The following is a 14,416-nucleotide window of genomic DNA, read 5'->3' on the forward strand; positions in this document are numbered from 1 at the left end:
TGGAGTATCTCAGTTTTCTACATCGAAAAGGCAAAATAACCCCCATTTTCGCTCAATTTAAGTTTACAAATAATGTATCCCCCCCCCAGGTATTCATTTCACTATAAATATTGAGAATAGTGAGCAGCGTAGCTAACACCTCGAACTTGATTAACGAAGATCGATACCAAAGCATTCAGATTGGCTCTTTGAATATTGTCGGCATCTCCTGTCAACTGAAAAATATACACAATGACTTGCTTTTCTTTTTAAACTGTAATAACATGGTACGCCTGCAGGAATATCACAATATTTGAGAAAAAGGCTAGGATTAGATGTCCATTTGGCAGCTTAAACATTTTAGGAATTAATAATTTCAATCTCACCTGTAATGAGGATGGAACAACCATGTTGTAGCTGTAAAATTGAGTAATTATTCTAGAGAGCAGTTATTATTTATCACCTTTATCGACAGATTCCACAATTCTTGTTTCATCGTAGGATGAACTGGAGCTCCTCATTGATTGATCCAACACCTTACCCTGTATTATAACCTGGTTCTTCAGTGAGGACCTACTTGAGATGTTCCATCTTTATATGTTTGCAAGGATGAGCTGGATGGAGCTTGGAATATTCCTCTGCCGTTTATTCAAAGAAGCGTCCGGAGGTAAACATACAAATCTGGGCTCCTGAAATAATTCTTAATAGAATCTGGCTTTCGCTTTCTTAATGGGTGCTTTCCAAATGATTAACCAACAAAAAAACTTCTTCTACTGCAAAAAAGCCACTACTATTCATTTTACTTAACTTTTTCAAATTTTAGTATCTGTGAAAACTAAGAGGTTGTGATAAGAAGGGAAAGTGATCACAATCCCCAGGTCATAACTTTAACATATTTTTTTCTTGTTTTAAGATACTTCCATCCTTGGTGAATGAGTCCATGATCGTGAATAACAAGAAAATAGTCACGAATTGCAAACTACCAGAGAACCTAATGTATCTGAGGCTGATCAAAGAGTTAAGCAAACAAACAAAAAACTAACCACCGAGATCGTACTTGGACTGAGTCTTGGGAAAAAGTAGTAAAAACTATTTTTTGATCACCTCCTGTTTTCAAACTACAGTGCAAGGTTTACCCTTCCCAGGAATTCAACCTTCCATCATTCCATCTGTGGATTTGTAGTCTAAGACCCAATATAGGAGGTCAGTGAGACATTTACTATTTGCCCCCTCGAAGCTCAAAGCACAATAATTCCATCAAGGATCATAAAGAGCATTCAAATGAATAAACTTAACTTATCTGGGCTGCACTTCATAAGGCAATAGTTACAAGGAATGCAAAACAATTCTGTCATTTAATTGGGACTGGAACTGCTACCTACAGGCTGGCAATTGATAACCACATCCCCTTTGGAACTTGGGAAAATTACCTAAAGACACATTTCTCCAGCTGAACATTTCAAACATGTATCTCACTCCATATACTTATAACGGTATGGAAGTTTCAGAAGAGGTAGCATCATTAGCAATGCAATGCAAGAACTCTCAAGCCGTGACCGAAGGGGGATCTCGATAGCTATAATGAAGCATAATCCATTATCGTGGAGCCAGATCTTGAAGCCTGTTTATGATAGTGTTCTGTTTCCTTGTCAGGCCCCAGCTTCTTCCCAAAAAAGAAGTTAGAACTGATCCAGCCAATTTCTGCCTTTTAGCCTTTTTCAACTCAATAGGGAAATTATTTGCAAAATATTTACTGTCACTTCTCATGGACTGGGCAATAGCTAATAGCCTTTTACTGCTACCATAAACCGGCTTTATGCCTGAATGTGGTACGATATATGACATAATGGCACTGACTCTCCTTATGGACAAGGTGTTACTATGTGGAAAATCACTTTACATCTGCTTTGTAGATTACTCTGCCACGTTCGACAAAGTAAATTGATTTTCCTATGGTCTAAAGCAGTGCTTTAAATGGGCCGGTACTCTCTGGTACTGAGTACCGGCACTTCTTTATTTTGCGAGGGAGAGTACCGGCATATCTCAAGAAAAACTTAATACTTTTAATTGGAGAGTACCGGCACTTCTCAGAAACAAGCAGGTACTCTGGTACAGAGTACCTGCACTTCTATTTTTCCATTTAAAGCACTGGTCTAAAGCACACAGCACGTCTCTTCACTCCAAAATATGTTTGCAGTTTAAAATGTCGGGCAAACCAGCCATTCCTTTTAAAGTCATAATAGAAAACAGGCTTAAGCAAGGCTGTGGCTTACCCCCACTTCTCTTCTCTGTTTATATTTTGGATGTAGACTCCTACATACATAAATCCAACTTTCTTCCTCCAAAAACTGGGAAACAGTTTAATCAGCTATGTAGCATATGTTGACAACCTCTCCATTTATTCTCAAACTCCAATAGGCCTTCAGTGCCAGCTCAATGCAATCAATGGATTTAACCAGATAAATGGATTATCTGTCAGTATTACAAAGACGAAAGCTCTTTCCTTTGAGAAGAGGACTATGAAACTTGGACAACAAACAGTCAAAACTGCTAACACTTATGACTATTTGGACTTTGCTCAGATACAAAACTGTCTGCTCTACAACACTAAAATACATCTTCAGTGGTAACCAAAGCCCTATAAAGGTTTGCACAGTTATACAGCGGATGTGCTATTAGTTGGACTGTCGCTGCCTTAAATGCCAAACTTGCTCCAGTTTTGTCCTTCGCTTCAATAGCATTCAATGAGAAGAATTTAGGCAAATTGAAAATCATTTTCGTTAAAAATGTACAATCCTTTTTCTGTTTCTGCCCCTCGACCCATCATTCTATGATTCGTCTTGATCTAAATTTTCCATCTATTAAATTTGTTCACTTGTCTTAAAAAATTAATTATTATTGTGAATGTGTCACGTCAAATGAAGATTCAATGATGGACGAGATCTTGTGCAGAGTCCTTCGAATTGCAATCCATTTTCAGTCTACACTATCATCGCCTTAAAGACCACAGCTTACCACCACTTGAAGATCTATTGAAAATGTCGAAATCTAACTGTAAACATGTTATTAGAAAAGGTTAGTTTTATTCATTCAAACAGAGAGATTTGATGCGCGCATCTTGCTACAAACATGCAAGGTACTTCTTGGATTCTTACTTTCATCATAGGCAACTCAAACTGGAAGCTGTCACAAAACAAACATTTTTAAGGTTTCAGTTACTTTATATCCCCCTAAAGCAGTTCGAGGGCACTTGGAATACCATCCATCTTGGTCCCACTTGTAGGCTTTGCAATAACTTTAATTATTGTTTAGAGAATATTCAGTGTATCTACCCCAGCTAGAATGATATGCGTAGCTAAAATTTGCACCCAACTCTCAGAAAGTTCTCTTTGAAGAATAAAAGAAGCCACTGCGGCATGTTTCTCTTTACTAACTAAAAGCCTTATTTGGAAATTGACCACGTTTTTGTTTTGAACATAGCCTATGACAGACTTTAATCTGTAGACAGCCAAAGCCAGAGTTGTAACCATTAAGATCTTTATAGTCGAACTTTATATGTATTTTAATCTATTTGGGGTCCCTTTTATCCCCTCTCGACTCACATCCTGCAGCTGTTTTTACCTATGTATATACATTTTTCAGGATTGTATGCAGCATGGAGGCATATATCTTATACTCAGTACTGTAGACGACTTTGTGATTTTTATTTACACTTAGCACTGTAGGCAACTTTGTGACGTATTTTTTTATGGTTATGAATTTTGAAACTCTATACAATAAAGTATATTCATTCACTCCCAGCCTTTTCTTGCCACTTAAGTTGCCTTAACCTGCTACATACTTTAGTAAGCTGTGTCACATAATTTAGCTTTCTTCGGCCAGATACATCCAGTGGCACTGATTATACCCTAGACATGTGGTAATTGCGTTGACTTTTAGATTTAATTTTGCTTTGACTTGGCAGTTCAGAAATTGGTTGGTAGTTACCAAGCCTTGTGAATGTGCCATTGGTTTTCCCTGAAAGGAGGGAGATAGTGGCATGTTTTATTGAACGGAGGGTAACTCCCTTGGCAGGGATTGTTTTCTCATGCTTGGCGTGGGCCGTAAGCATATACATTAATCATGGTTGCTGTTAAACCATGGCTCAATGCACAGATGAGGGGGGCTTGCCTTCTCATTAAATTTAGATGAGTGAGAAAGAGGCCTGTAGGTAGATCTACAGATTTTGAATAGTTTAGTCTCAAAGATCCACACAAGTTCCTTCCCCTGCAAAAGGAGTTAAAATTGGTTGGGCTTTTGGGCTTCTGGTTCCTTGTTTCCTGCTAAATGCTGAAAGCTTCCTTTGTTTCATTTGGTACCTTGTTGATTAGTGTTGCTTTTAGGCCTTTTCTCTTTGTTGTACATTGTCATGTGACTATGACATATTTCTCACCATTGGTCGGCACGGTCTCCATGTGAGCCGCTGTTTTCTAATGCTCCGCACAGGCTCTTAATTCTCAACACCGACACCTGTGAAAGTTCACAACAGAGTAGTGCTGTTTGTCTGACTTTGAGGTGAGCACAACAGTATTGCGCTCACCATTTCCATGTAAGTTTTATTGCAATAGGCTTTAAACAAAAATACAAATCCCTGTCGCACAGGCGATCCTTACAGCTTTGAGTGCCCTGGAATAAACTGAATTGTCAATTTGTGTAGGTGTGTGATCGTTAGTAGTTGTGTTGGTATGTCATTGGCAGCGCTGGCAGGACGAATAATTGGTGGAAGCTGCAATTGCCTCCTGGCAAGGGACCTGGAACCTAATTTATTTTTTTATAAATTAATCATTGATTTGGCATTGTGAGATCAATACTCCTTTGACAATGTTGAGAATTTTGTCCCATGTTTCTCACTTTGAGGTGGGTCATGTTGTGAAGTGTTTGTTGTGCAGGTGTGTCAATACGTTGACTGGGTCGAAGCTACTTTGTCGTTTGTTTCCGTTCATAAAGAGTGACGTGTGAAACAGACACTGCTGCTGTGTGATGTCCTGTTTTCCTTATGCGAATCTCAGAATACCACTTCCCCCTTTCTGTCTACCTGAATTAATGATCTAAATGAACACTTAGTGGTTTGCTAAGACCTACTTGACTGCATTGCATAGTAAATATGGACGTCATCTTGATTTGTTCTGATATTTTCTGCTGTAGCCACTCCTCGAGTGTGTGAATCACACCAATAAGCACCTGCATCGCTCTTCTATTCCCAGGCTTTAGAGCTAGTTACATACACATTCATTGTGCTCTGTTGTGCTGCCTTTAATAAGCATTGTTTACAAAACCGTGAATGTCCTTTCAAAATGATATGCAAAACAAGTTTGAGTAATCTGAATAGAAAACATGCTGGTCATAGCATGCCTGTTCTGAATTCGTTCACATAAGATTATTTACAAATATGTGTTGCAGCACATCATTGCTTGCATAACACTTTTAAACTGGAGACTCCATCCTTTCCTCTTTAATCCACGCTACATTTTTTGGGGTGGGACAGCTTTATTTAAGGAACATACTTATACCGTTCAGTGCCTAATAGTGGGAGGCATCCGTCTATGAGCCACAGGTAATTTGCATGCGCTTTTTGAGCTTCCCGGGCACTTGTAAAATTGAAGCTTTTGAGTCTGTGGAAAATGTAATTTGTTGTAAGGAGCATTGAAAATCTGTTGCATTGTGTAGCTTGTTGCAGGTGACAGTGCGTGACTGCCAGTGCCGGAAATGTACAGAAAGCTCGGCCCTAATCCACACTGGACATACACAGTTTACTTCGATCATTCATTACCTGTGCGTCTAACCACTGAGTTTATTCTTTTTCGTGGCTTTGAGCCCCAACCCTCTCACGGGTGCACTTTTCCTCAACATTGAACCTGAACCTGTTACTTGTTTCGGTGCTAAGGTTGTTTCTCTTGCACACATTTCCTTTTGCGGTGTCACACGGGGCCGGTGTTTACACCATAATCTGTTCCTGAAGCTCGCCAGACTCAGGGATGTCTGTACTGCTCAGTTATACGAAAGTGAATGGCGTCCCTTATTTAGATCGCAAGTTGACCCAAAAGAAATGTCACCCAGTAAGTCATTCTTCAGGTCATCTTTCTCACTAAGAATAATGGTTCTGAGTTTGAAGGGCAAGCTCGACTTCCATCCGAAATCCGATTCGACGTTTTAACGTTATTGGGATGTTTTCCTGGTTTCCTTACCAGTTAGGTTACATAAAACATTTCCAACAATTTATTTTGTATCAGTTGATTCTTAAAGGCTTGTTCTAAAACCAGTGAAAACGCCTCGAGGTGCTTTTTCTGTGCTAATAAAATAAGAACAAAGTAGATTATTGCAGCACACGAGCACACAACAGGAAATATAGCTAATAATTATCTTATTGTGACTCATAGTGATAGATGACACTAAGTCACGGGAAGTGCTAAGCTTCAGTATCTGTTCTGCAGTTTAGAAACTCTATTCATTACAATATTATGCTAAGCCGGTCGCAGTGGGAGAACTCTGTATGCCTTTGTATGCTGCTAACCTTTTATAGTAATTTATGAACGATATTATACTCAATTTAATGAAAGTGCTCTCATGGCTCTACTCATCTCATAGCAATATATGGTTTCCTGTATCAGCAAAGTATTACAACGCTTTACATGAGCACCGGTTACATTATACAAGAACACATTCATTTTTGGTAGCAAGGGGAGATTAAGTGATTTGCCCAGAATCACTGGATGTTGAGCTGGTGCCGAGACTCGAACCATGTTCCCCAGCTCCAAAGTCTGCAGCACTGGCCCTTACACCACATCCTCTCCGCTAGGGTACTTTGTCTGGTGCGTGTTGGAGCAGTCTGGGAATAGCTCATTTTTTCCTGTATAGTGTTTGGTAATACAGGTTCTGCCATTTCACAGCATTGCAAAGCAGGAGCCATTCCTAACAAAATAGCTATAATTCATTTGCATCGACCTTGCAGAGGTGAAGAGGTGAAAAAGCTATGTCTGACAGCACTGTCAACTATGTGGATTCTCGTTCTGTCAAGACCTCTGCAGTAAGTGTAATAACCAACTGACTTGAGTAGAGCTTAACACTAGGTCATAGCAAGTGCTCTTGATAACGCCCGGAGGGTCACCAACCAAATATATAGGTTAGTTTTAGGCAAGAAGATGGCGAAAGGTGTTGTCTCCAAAATGATGGAAAAGGAGTTGTGACTCAAGATCCAAGCAAATCACGGCCTCAAGCTTGATGGCAAAATCACATCTAGCCTTTGTTCAGTTAGCAGGAGCTCGATACAAAGGTATTACAGCGCTTTACATGAGTATTGGTTATGTTACACAAGAACACATTCATTTTTGGTAGCAAGGGGAGATTGTGATTTGCCCAGAATCACAGGTTGTTGAGCAGGCGCTGAGACTCGAACCATGTTCCCCAGCTCCAAGGTCGGCAGCTCTGGCCCTTACGTCACACCTGCTGCCCTAGGGTTCTATGTCTGGTGCGTGCTGGGGCAGTGTAGGAAAAACTCATTTCTTCCTATATAGTGCTTGGTAATACAGGTTCTGCCATTTCATAGCGCTGCAAAGCAGTTGCCATTCTTAACAAAATTGCCATCATTCATTTGCAGTTAAGCTGCGTCTTCTGTTATTTGCATAAAGTCAATGTTTTGAAAAGGTAGGCTCGTATTGCCAGTGTCAAGGAATAATTCCTTTGAAAGTTTAACACACAGAAATATATGGCTGTCCCCTTTTCTTTGCTCCTAACTCTTTTGACCCCCCTCATTCTCCGGATTAAATGCCACAAAGGTGCCTCTTTGTGGCTTGTTTGGTGCTATAAAAATTTGGATAAACACACTAGAAAGGGTTGCGTGTCTAGGGTATCACAGCCAGTCCGCAGGAATAAGGCAAAAACACTCCCAAGATGGCGGCCTTGTTGTTTCCTCTCTTCTGCAGCGACAGGCCTGGGAGGGTTGCTGTGGCACCTGGCAAACATCCACTACACTCCAAACCAAAACACATAGGTAAAAGGCATTGTCATTTACAACACCAATAGCTCTAACGTTCATAAATGCGAAACCTATTGCATTGCAAATACTTGTTTCATTTATCCTCAACATTTGGGAATTATACAAGCATTAGTTACCAAAAAAAAGCATTTCTAACACCAGTTGCAAAATGACATGCCTTTGCTTTTTGTTTAACTGTAGTACCGAAAGCCTACGTTCTTTTGTACCAACACTGCATCTTATTCAAGATGATGAACTGAAGCTTAGATTCAGAACCTCTGCCTCTTGAATCATGTACTTTGGAATGATTAGTATTTCACTCTGATTTTCTGCAAATGTTCTGTAATAATGCCATTTTCCCAGAGAGACTGCCTGCTGTCTCTTCCCGCAGAAATCCATGTCAGGACTGGCCTGCTTATACAAGGTTTGTTTGAGAGGTGCCTTAGTACAATAAAGAGGGGGTTCACATAGATTGCACTTTCTCTTTGTGTTTTTAGCCCCTACTTTATAGAGTGGTTAATACGGTTTAGTGGTTGTCTCAGTGCGGTCTGTCCTTTTCGTGGCAGCTGCCCTGCTATTCGCTCCCCCCTCCATGACATTGTAAAGTCAAATGCATGCATCCAGCTTTAAATCACATAAACATGAATGGGGCAAGAATGTGGTTTTTGTGTTCACCTTCACTTGACTAAGTCAGTAAAAGCAGGTCAGGTATCTCCTTCTATACCTTGGGAAGGGGTGCTCTTCCTATAAGGCCCTCCATAACCGTATCCTCAGTGCTTAATTTGTGCCTGTTGTTTCCGGTGCTGAGCACCAGCACTTATTTTTGAGGGCCGGCACTTAGTCGTCAGCCTCAAGCATTTGCTGTGAGCCAAAGACCCGTTTGGGAAGGACGGAGGAAGAGAAAAAAGAAAAAGCCTCACAATGGGAGAAAGTAGAAAGCTACAAGAGTGATCTGAAGGGGCACTGAGTGGTTTTAAATTGATTGAAGAGGTCTTAGATGGCTTCGAGATTACGCTGCCTCAGTACTCAATGTTCGCACATTTAATTGCAGCAGCCGCGTGTTAAAGAGGAAGGCTTTGGGCACGGGCACCTTTTCATTTACAAATTAAGCACTGCACATACTATCTGTTTTTTTTTGCTTGCCCATCATCCTCATCTTACTAATTAGCTGCTTTAGTTACCTGCAGAGATGGTTGTCCTATTAAGTTTAGCCAAAAGAAATGTTTGTTTGCAAGATACCCACTTCTGCTGCATAGAGGCTGCAGTTATTTGAGAATAACATATCACTCCCACTGGGCCACTCCTTGCCTATTCCCTGCTGCTGAGGTCCTTCACTATCTTTATTAAATTTCACACCCGGAAGGATTGCAAAAAGGAGAAAGGGGTGGGGGCAGAGCTTGGCGGTGGGCCGCATAGCCACCTGGCTATGATTCCTCTGAGCACTGGGTTTGTTTCTCAACTTCTAACTGTATGCGTAAATCAAGATCACTGCATGCTGCCCACAAGTTAGAGATGAAACATAGAACACTGGTCTTGATGAGGTGTGTAAGGAGCCAGATTTCATAACAGAGGAGTGACCCCATAGCAGCAATAAGACAGCAGTTTAAAGAAAGATGGAAAAATAAGTGGAGAGCAGACAATGTCCACTATTTGTCATTCCGTCTAGTGGCCCCTGAGTCCCCACTTACTGAAGCTGTGCGCTGCTTTTTTTCAGAAACACCTGGCTCCATCCAAGTTGGAGCAGGTGATGTGATGAGGAAGGCATATAGATTGCCCATTGAAGCAGCGTGAGCAGGTGTACCCTCTGACTATAGCACGGTGCTTTGTGACCAGACCTCAAGCAGCCTATCCTGTGAGCAGCAGCCTGTCAAAATGTCTCTCTACAGTTTGAAGGTAGAGCAGTATTACTCTTCTCACATTTTAGGAACCTCACACAGAAAAGGAGAAGCAGGTTCCAGACAAGCAAGACAGAGTTTTCATTAACAGACTGCAGCCTACCATCTGATATGAGTAGTCTACATGAGTAATTCTGCTACAGAGAATCTACAATTTGACAGCACGTAATTTTAATCTTATTCCTCACTAATTGGTCTATTGGTTTTGTTCATTTTGCATACAGGTAATGCGAGTTGCCCTCTCTTCTTTTACCCCTATCCCCGGTCATCCTTTTCCTCTTCTCATTCCTTTCCCTCTTTAACTCCCTTCTTTTACTTTGCTGATTAAGTGATATGCTGCTGTGATGAGGTTGCCCGATCCCACAACCTCAACATCATCGCATACGCTGACGACACCCAGCTGATCCTCTCCCTCACCAAGCACTCCGCCAAGACCAACCTCCACGAAGGAACAAAGGCCATCGCTGAATGGATGAAAAACAGCTGCCTCAAACTCAATTCCGACAAGACGTAAGTCCTCATCTTCGGCTCCACCCCCTCTGCATGGGATGTCTCCTGGTGGCCCGCCACTCTCGGAGCCACTCCGACTCCCACCGACCACGCACGCAACCTAGGATTCATCTTGGATTCCTCATTATCTTGACCCAGCAAGTCAACGCCATCTCCTCCTCCTTCTTCATCACCCTCCGCATGCTCCGAACGATCTACAAATGGATCCCCACCGAAACCAGAAGAACAGTCACCCAAGCCCTCGTAAGCAGCATACTGGATTACAGCAATGCCCTCTATGCAGGAACCATGGGCAAACTCTAGAAGAGGCTGCAACACATCCAGAACGCCTCCACACGACTCATCCCGGACATTCCCCGCCACTGCCACATCACATTCCATTTGAGAGACCTGCACTGGCTCCCAGTTAACAAGAAAATCACCTTTAAACTGCTCACCCACGCTCACAAAGCACTGCACAACACTGGTCCCGAATACCTCAACAGACGGCTCTCCTTCTACACCCCGACACGGCATCTCTGCTTCTCCGACCTCGCCCTCGTAACCGTCCCACGCTTCCGCAGAACTACAACGGGCAGCAGATCATTCTTGCACCTCACCGCCAAGACATGGAACACTCTTCCCACCTACCTGCGTCAGCTCAAAGACCTCCTTACCTTCAGGAACCATCTCAAGACCTGGCTGTTGGAGCAGTAGCAGCAGCTTATACCTCCACCCCCCCCAACCCCCTCTCCCATCCCGATCTCAGCGTCTTGAAACCCTAACAAGTGAGTAGTGTGCTTTACAAATTCCTGATTGATTGACTAGGAATATAGTGCAGTTAATGAAAGTGTTGGTACGCTTGCATTGGGTAACCATCTTGAGAAATGGACATTATATGCTGATGTACTAAATGAACCATTCTTGTTCCTTAATAGAAATTATGTAAAATGAGAATGGATTCAGGAAAAATGCACATTTTATCAAAGGGGTAATAAATAAGATTCAGTTTGAACCTTTGTTTTCGAGTATATATGCAGTATTCAACTGATTCCAGAAAACCTTTACTGTGTCATGGTTTAAGCAGGTTGGGCTGGGGGTTGAGGTGAGGGGATTGGAATTGGAGTCTTGCATTAGAGAAGCACCTGTTGTCTCTACCAGCATATTTGAAGGTGTGTGTTCTTAGTGTAAGGAAAAAGTAAAAGTGCTACAAGTAGTTCAGATTGTAGAGAGGATTCCTCTGTGTTCTCCTTTCATGTTTATTAATTCAACCAGAATTTCTTGAAAAACTGTCCAAATAATATTTCCACTGACACAAACAGAACGACGGGCAGCTTTTTCAAGAAGATGCTCTGATTAAATATTATGTATTTTTTTGGGTTTTATACTTTATTTCATTTTCAAAAGATAGGAATAGTGGGGATACAGAGGAAAAACATGGTGAAGATGAGCGATGGAACATATGTGTACCTTACTTGGATTTGTAGGCTTAATGATCATGGGTTTTAATGCTTCTTTTTGTGTAACATGAGTAGAGAAAACTCAAACTCTTTACTTTGCTTGAAAGTAAGATGCCTTTAGTGGCAATGCAGTTAAGATATAACCATAATTTTGTACACTAATTGAAAAGAAATCTTTGTTTTTCAGGTGATATTCTGGATGATGACTGTGATGACTTTGTGCCTCAGCATCTAGTGATGGAAGATGGGACATGTCCAGAAGATTTCTTGGAGAGACCTGAAAGTCTGGGTGTTACAACTGTGACTGCCTCAGCTCGCCAGTCTCCACAAATTCAGAAAAAGAAACCTCATTCTTTCAAAGGTAAAGACTGCTTCTTGTTAAGATTGGAACAACTGTAAACCAATTAAGTTGTATGGAATAAAAGTCATCTCACTGAACAAGTCGGTGTCTAGCTATTTCGGCTCATCCTGCGCTCAGTGTTGTGCCGTTTTAGAACTGCTGATGGAAGACTCATGAGTGAAGTTCTATTGTGTGTTAGTACTAGGAGGTCGGTAATGGGGGAGGTGCAATACCACACACATCTAAGGCATTATTCAGGATCATGTTGATTTTCATCAACCCACTGTGTACACAGTTCTCTACCCATCAACCTTCTCACATGGTCCACAGCAGCTCCCTTAAAAATGTATTCAGTGACAAGGTCCTGAATATTTAAATAGCCATTACCGCACCGCACCACTCCGGGATGAGTTCATAAATGTGCAGTTCTGAAGGCAGCCTGCGTTCAGATTGTAAATCCCAACCAGCTGCCAATAGAGAACCAGTGTTGCATCTATTTACTGCATGCAAAGGAATGCACACTTGTTCAGAGTATATCTAGAGCAATCCCCACAACTTCAGGCGAATTAGGTGTATATCAGCAAGCTTCTTGCAGCCATTGAAAATATGTAGTGTGATACAGGTTTTCCGAATACTTCTTTAGTCAGAGACCAAGCTATATATATTGCAACAATGCATCTTCCCTCCAACAACTAATGACCTCACTCTGGCAACAACACCTGCCTAGTCAGGGAAGCACTTGGCATCAAACCTGAATTCATCACAAAAATATCTCCATGCCCAAGGACAATCCCTCACTCACACAGCTGCCTCGAGTTTGCCCTAGTTAATTATTAGACCCCAAAAAAGCCCAAACTTGTAATTTCAGTGTAATATCTGTGCAGCTACAGATGAAGAGTTTGACGATTATAACAAAGTTAATTGCTTACCTGAGGTGTAGTATGCAGCACAATACCATTGTCCATCAGGTTTATGCAAAATAAACTTGCAAGCAGGCAGAGAGGACAAATTTAACTGTTCCCCATCGTGTTGTCTGTTTCTGTAAGATAACTCCACTGATCCTTGTAATTTGGTCTGTGTATCTTGTCATTCTTCGTTTAAAAAATTGGGCTGAAAGACACTGTGTCCAAGACTGGGGCATTCAACCTCACAGTGGCCTAGTTCTTGTCTCTTGAATTCCTACTGTTATTCTGGATATTACTTTTGCTGTGCATCCTTGGAATAAAATGGCCATCTTTTAAATTACATATATAATAATTATTTTAGGATTGGCAAATTGTTCAGGTATCACCCTATCAATCCTTCCAGGCAACACTTTCGAGCATCTACTTCGATCAACAACCATTATCTACCGCTCTCTGCCTGTTCTTCCTCTACTTTGTGAAAAAACACAGTGAAACATCTCTCAATTATGTGGGTAGATTATTTTCTCACATGACTCAATAAATGACTTTTGCAAAACACAAGAGATTATGAACATCTGTTGTTTTGCATTGGAACAGGTAACCAGTTTGTGTTGGGTGTCTTTGGAATTTTAATGAAAAATCTTCTCTCATGGTGAAGTTGGATTTTAAATTACAATATACACTTTTAAAAAGTTGGTATTTTCCTGCCATTTGGTGCCTAGAGCTTGTCTCTGGGCCTCGAGACTGGGTATAACTGGCAATTGGGATTTGTGTATTCCTCCAAGACTGCTGCACACAATAGATGACTTAGCTTTGCCTGGATGGGCCATCACTGGTAGGATGGGAGGCCAGAGTTGGACACCTCCTCAGGCTGGTGCTGCAATGCCCAACGGGCCCCTGTGAGGGGACTCTATGCCAGAGATCTTTTAGGAGTGCGTGCCATCAAGGAGAGTAGGAAATAATTCAGATCTACTAGGCGAAACAGAGAGCTAGCAACAACTAAAATTGGCTCGGGAGCCCCCCTACAACCAGTTTATTGTGAATGGTGGATCTCGGTCAAGGTTAAAAGCTGCTAGCTCTCTGTCTCGCTTAGTAGGTCTGAATTCTTTCCTACTCTCCTTGATGGCACGCACTCCTAAAAGATCTCTGGCATAGAGCCCCTCACAGGGGCCCGTTGGGCATTGCAGCACCAGCAGGAGGAGGAGCAAACCTGAGGATGAAGCATGACATCCAATGGATGTGTGAGAGTTTTAGCTTCTAAAGCTAGTAGTGCCCTATATTGCCTCTCTACTTGTAATTTAGGATCAGTGTGCTCACTTATTTTCATAGCAATTGTT

The 14,416-nt window shown here is 41.6% G+C and overlaps 1 protein-coding gene across 2 annotated transcripts in view; it reads left to right on the forward strand.

Annotated features, from left to right (window-relative positions):
- SYNJ2 (synaptojanin 2) overlaps positions 1-14,416 on the forward strand; it is a 494,632-nt gene that overhangs the window by 406,715 nt on the left and 73,501 nt on the right. For both annotated transcript variants that reach the window (XM_069234571.1, XM_069234573.1), the window contains exon 22: positions 12,022-12,195. In XM_069234571.1, the coding sequence (XP_069090672.1) occupies positions 12,022-12,195 (174 nt within the window). The remainder of the gene's footprint in view (positions 1-12,021; positions 12,196-14,416) is intronic.

The sequence above is a fragment of the Pleurodeles waltl genome, chromosome 5, assembly GCF_031143425.1.
Source record: "Pleurodeles waltl isolate 20211129_DDA chromosome 5, aPleWal1.hap1.20221129, whole genome shotgun sequence".
NCBI lineage: Eukaryota > Metazoa > Chordata > Amphibia > Caudata > Salamandridae > Pleurodeles > Pleurodeles waltl.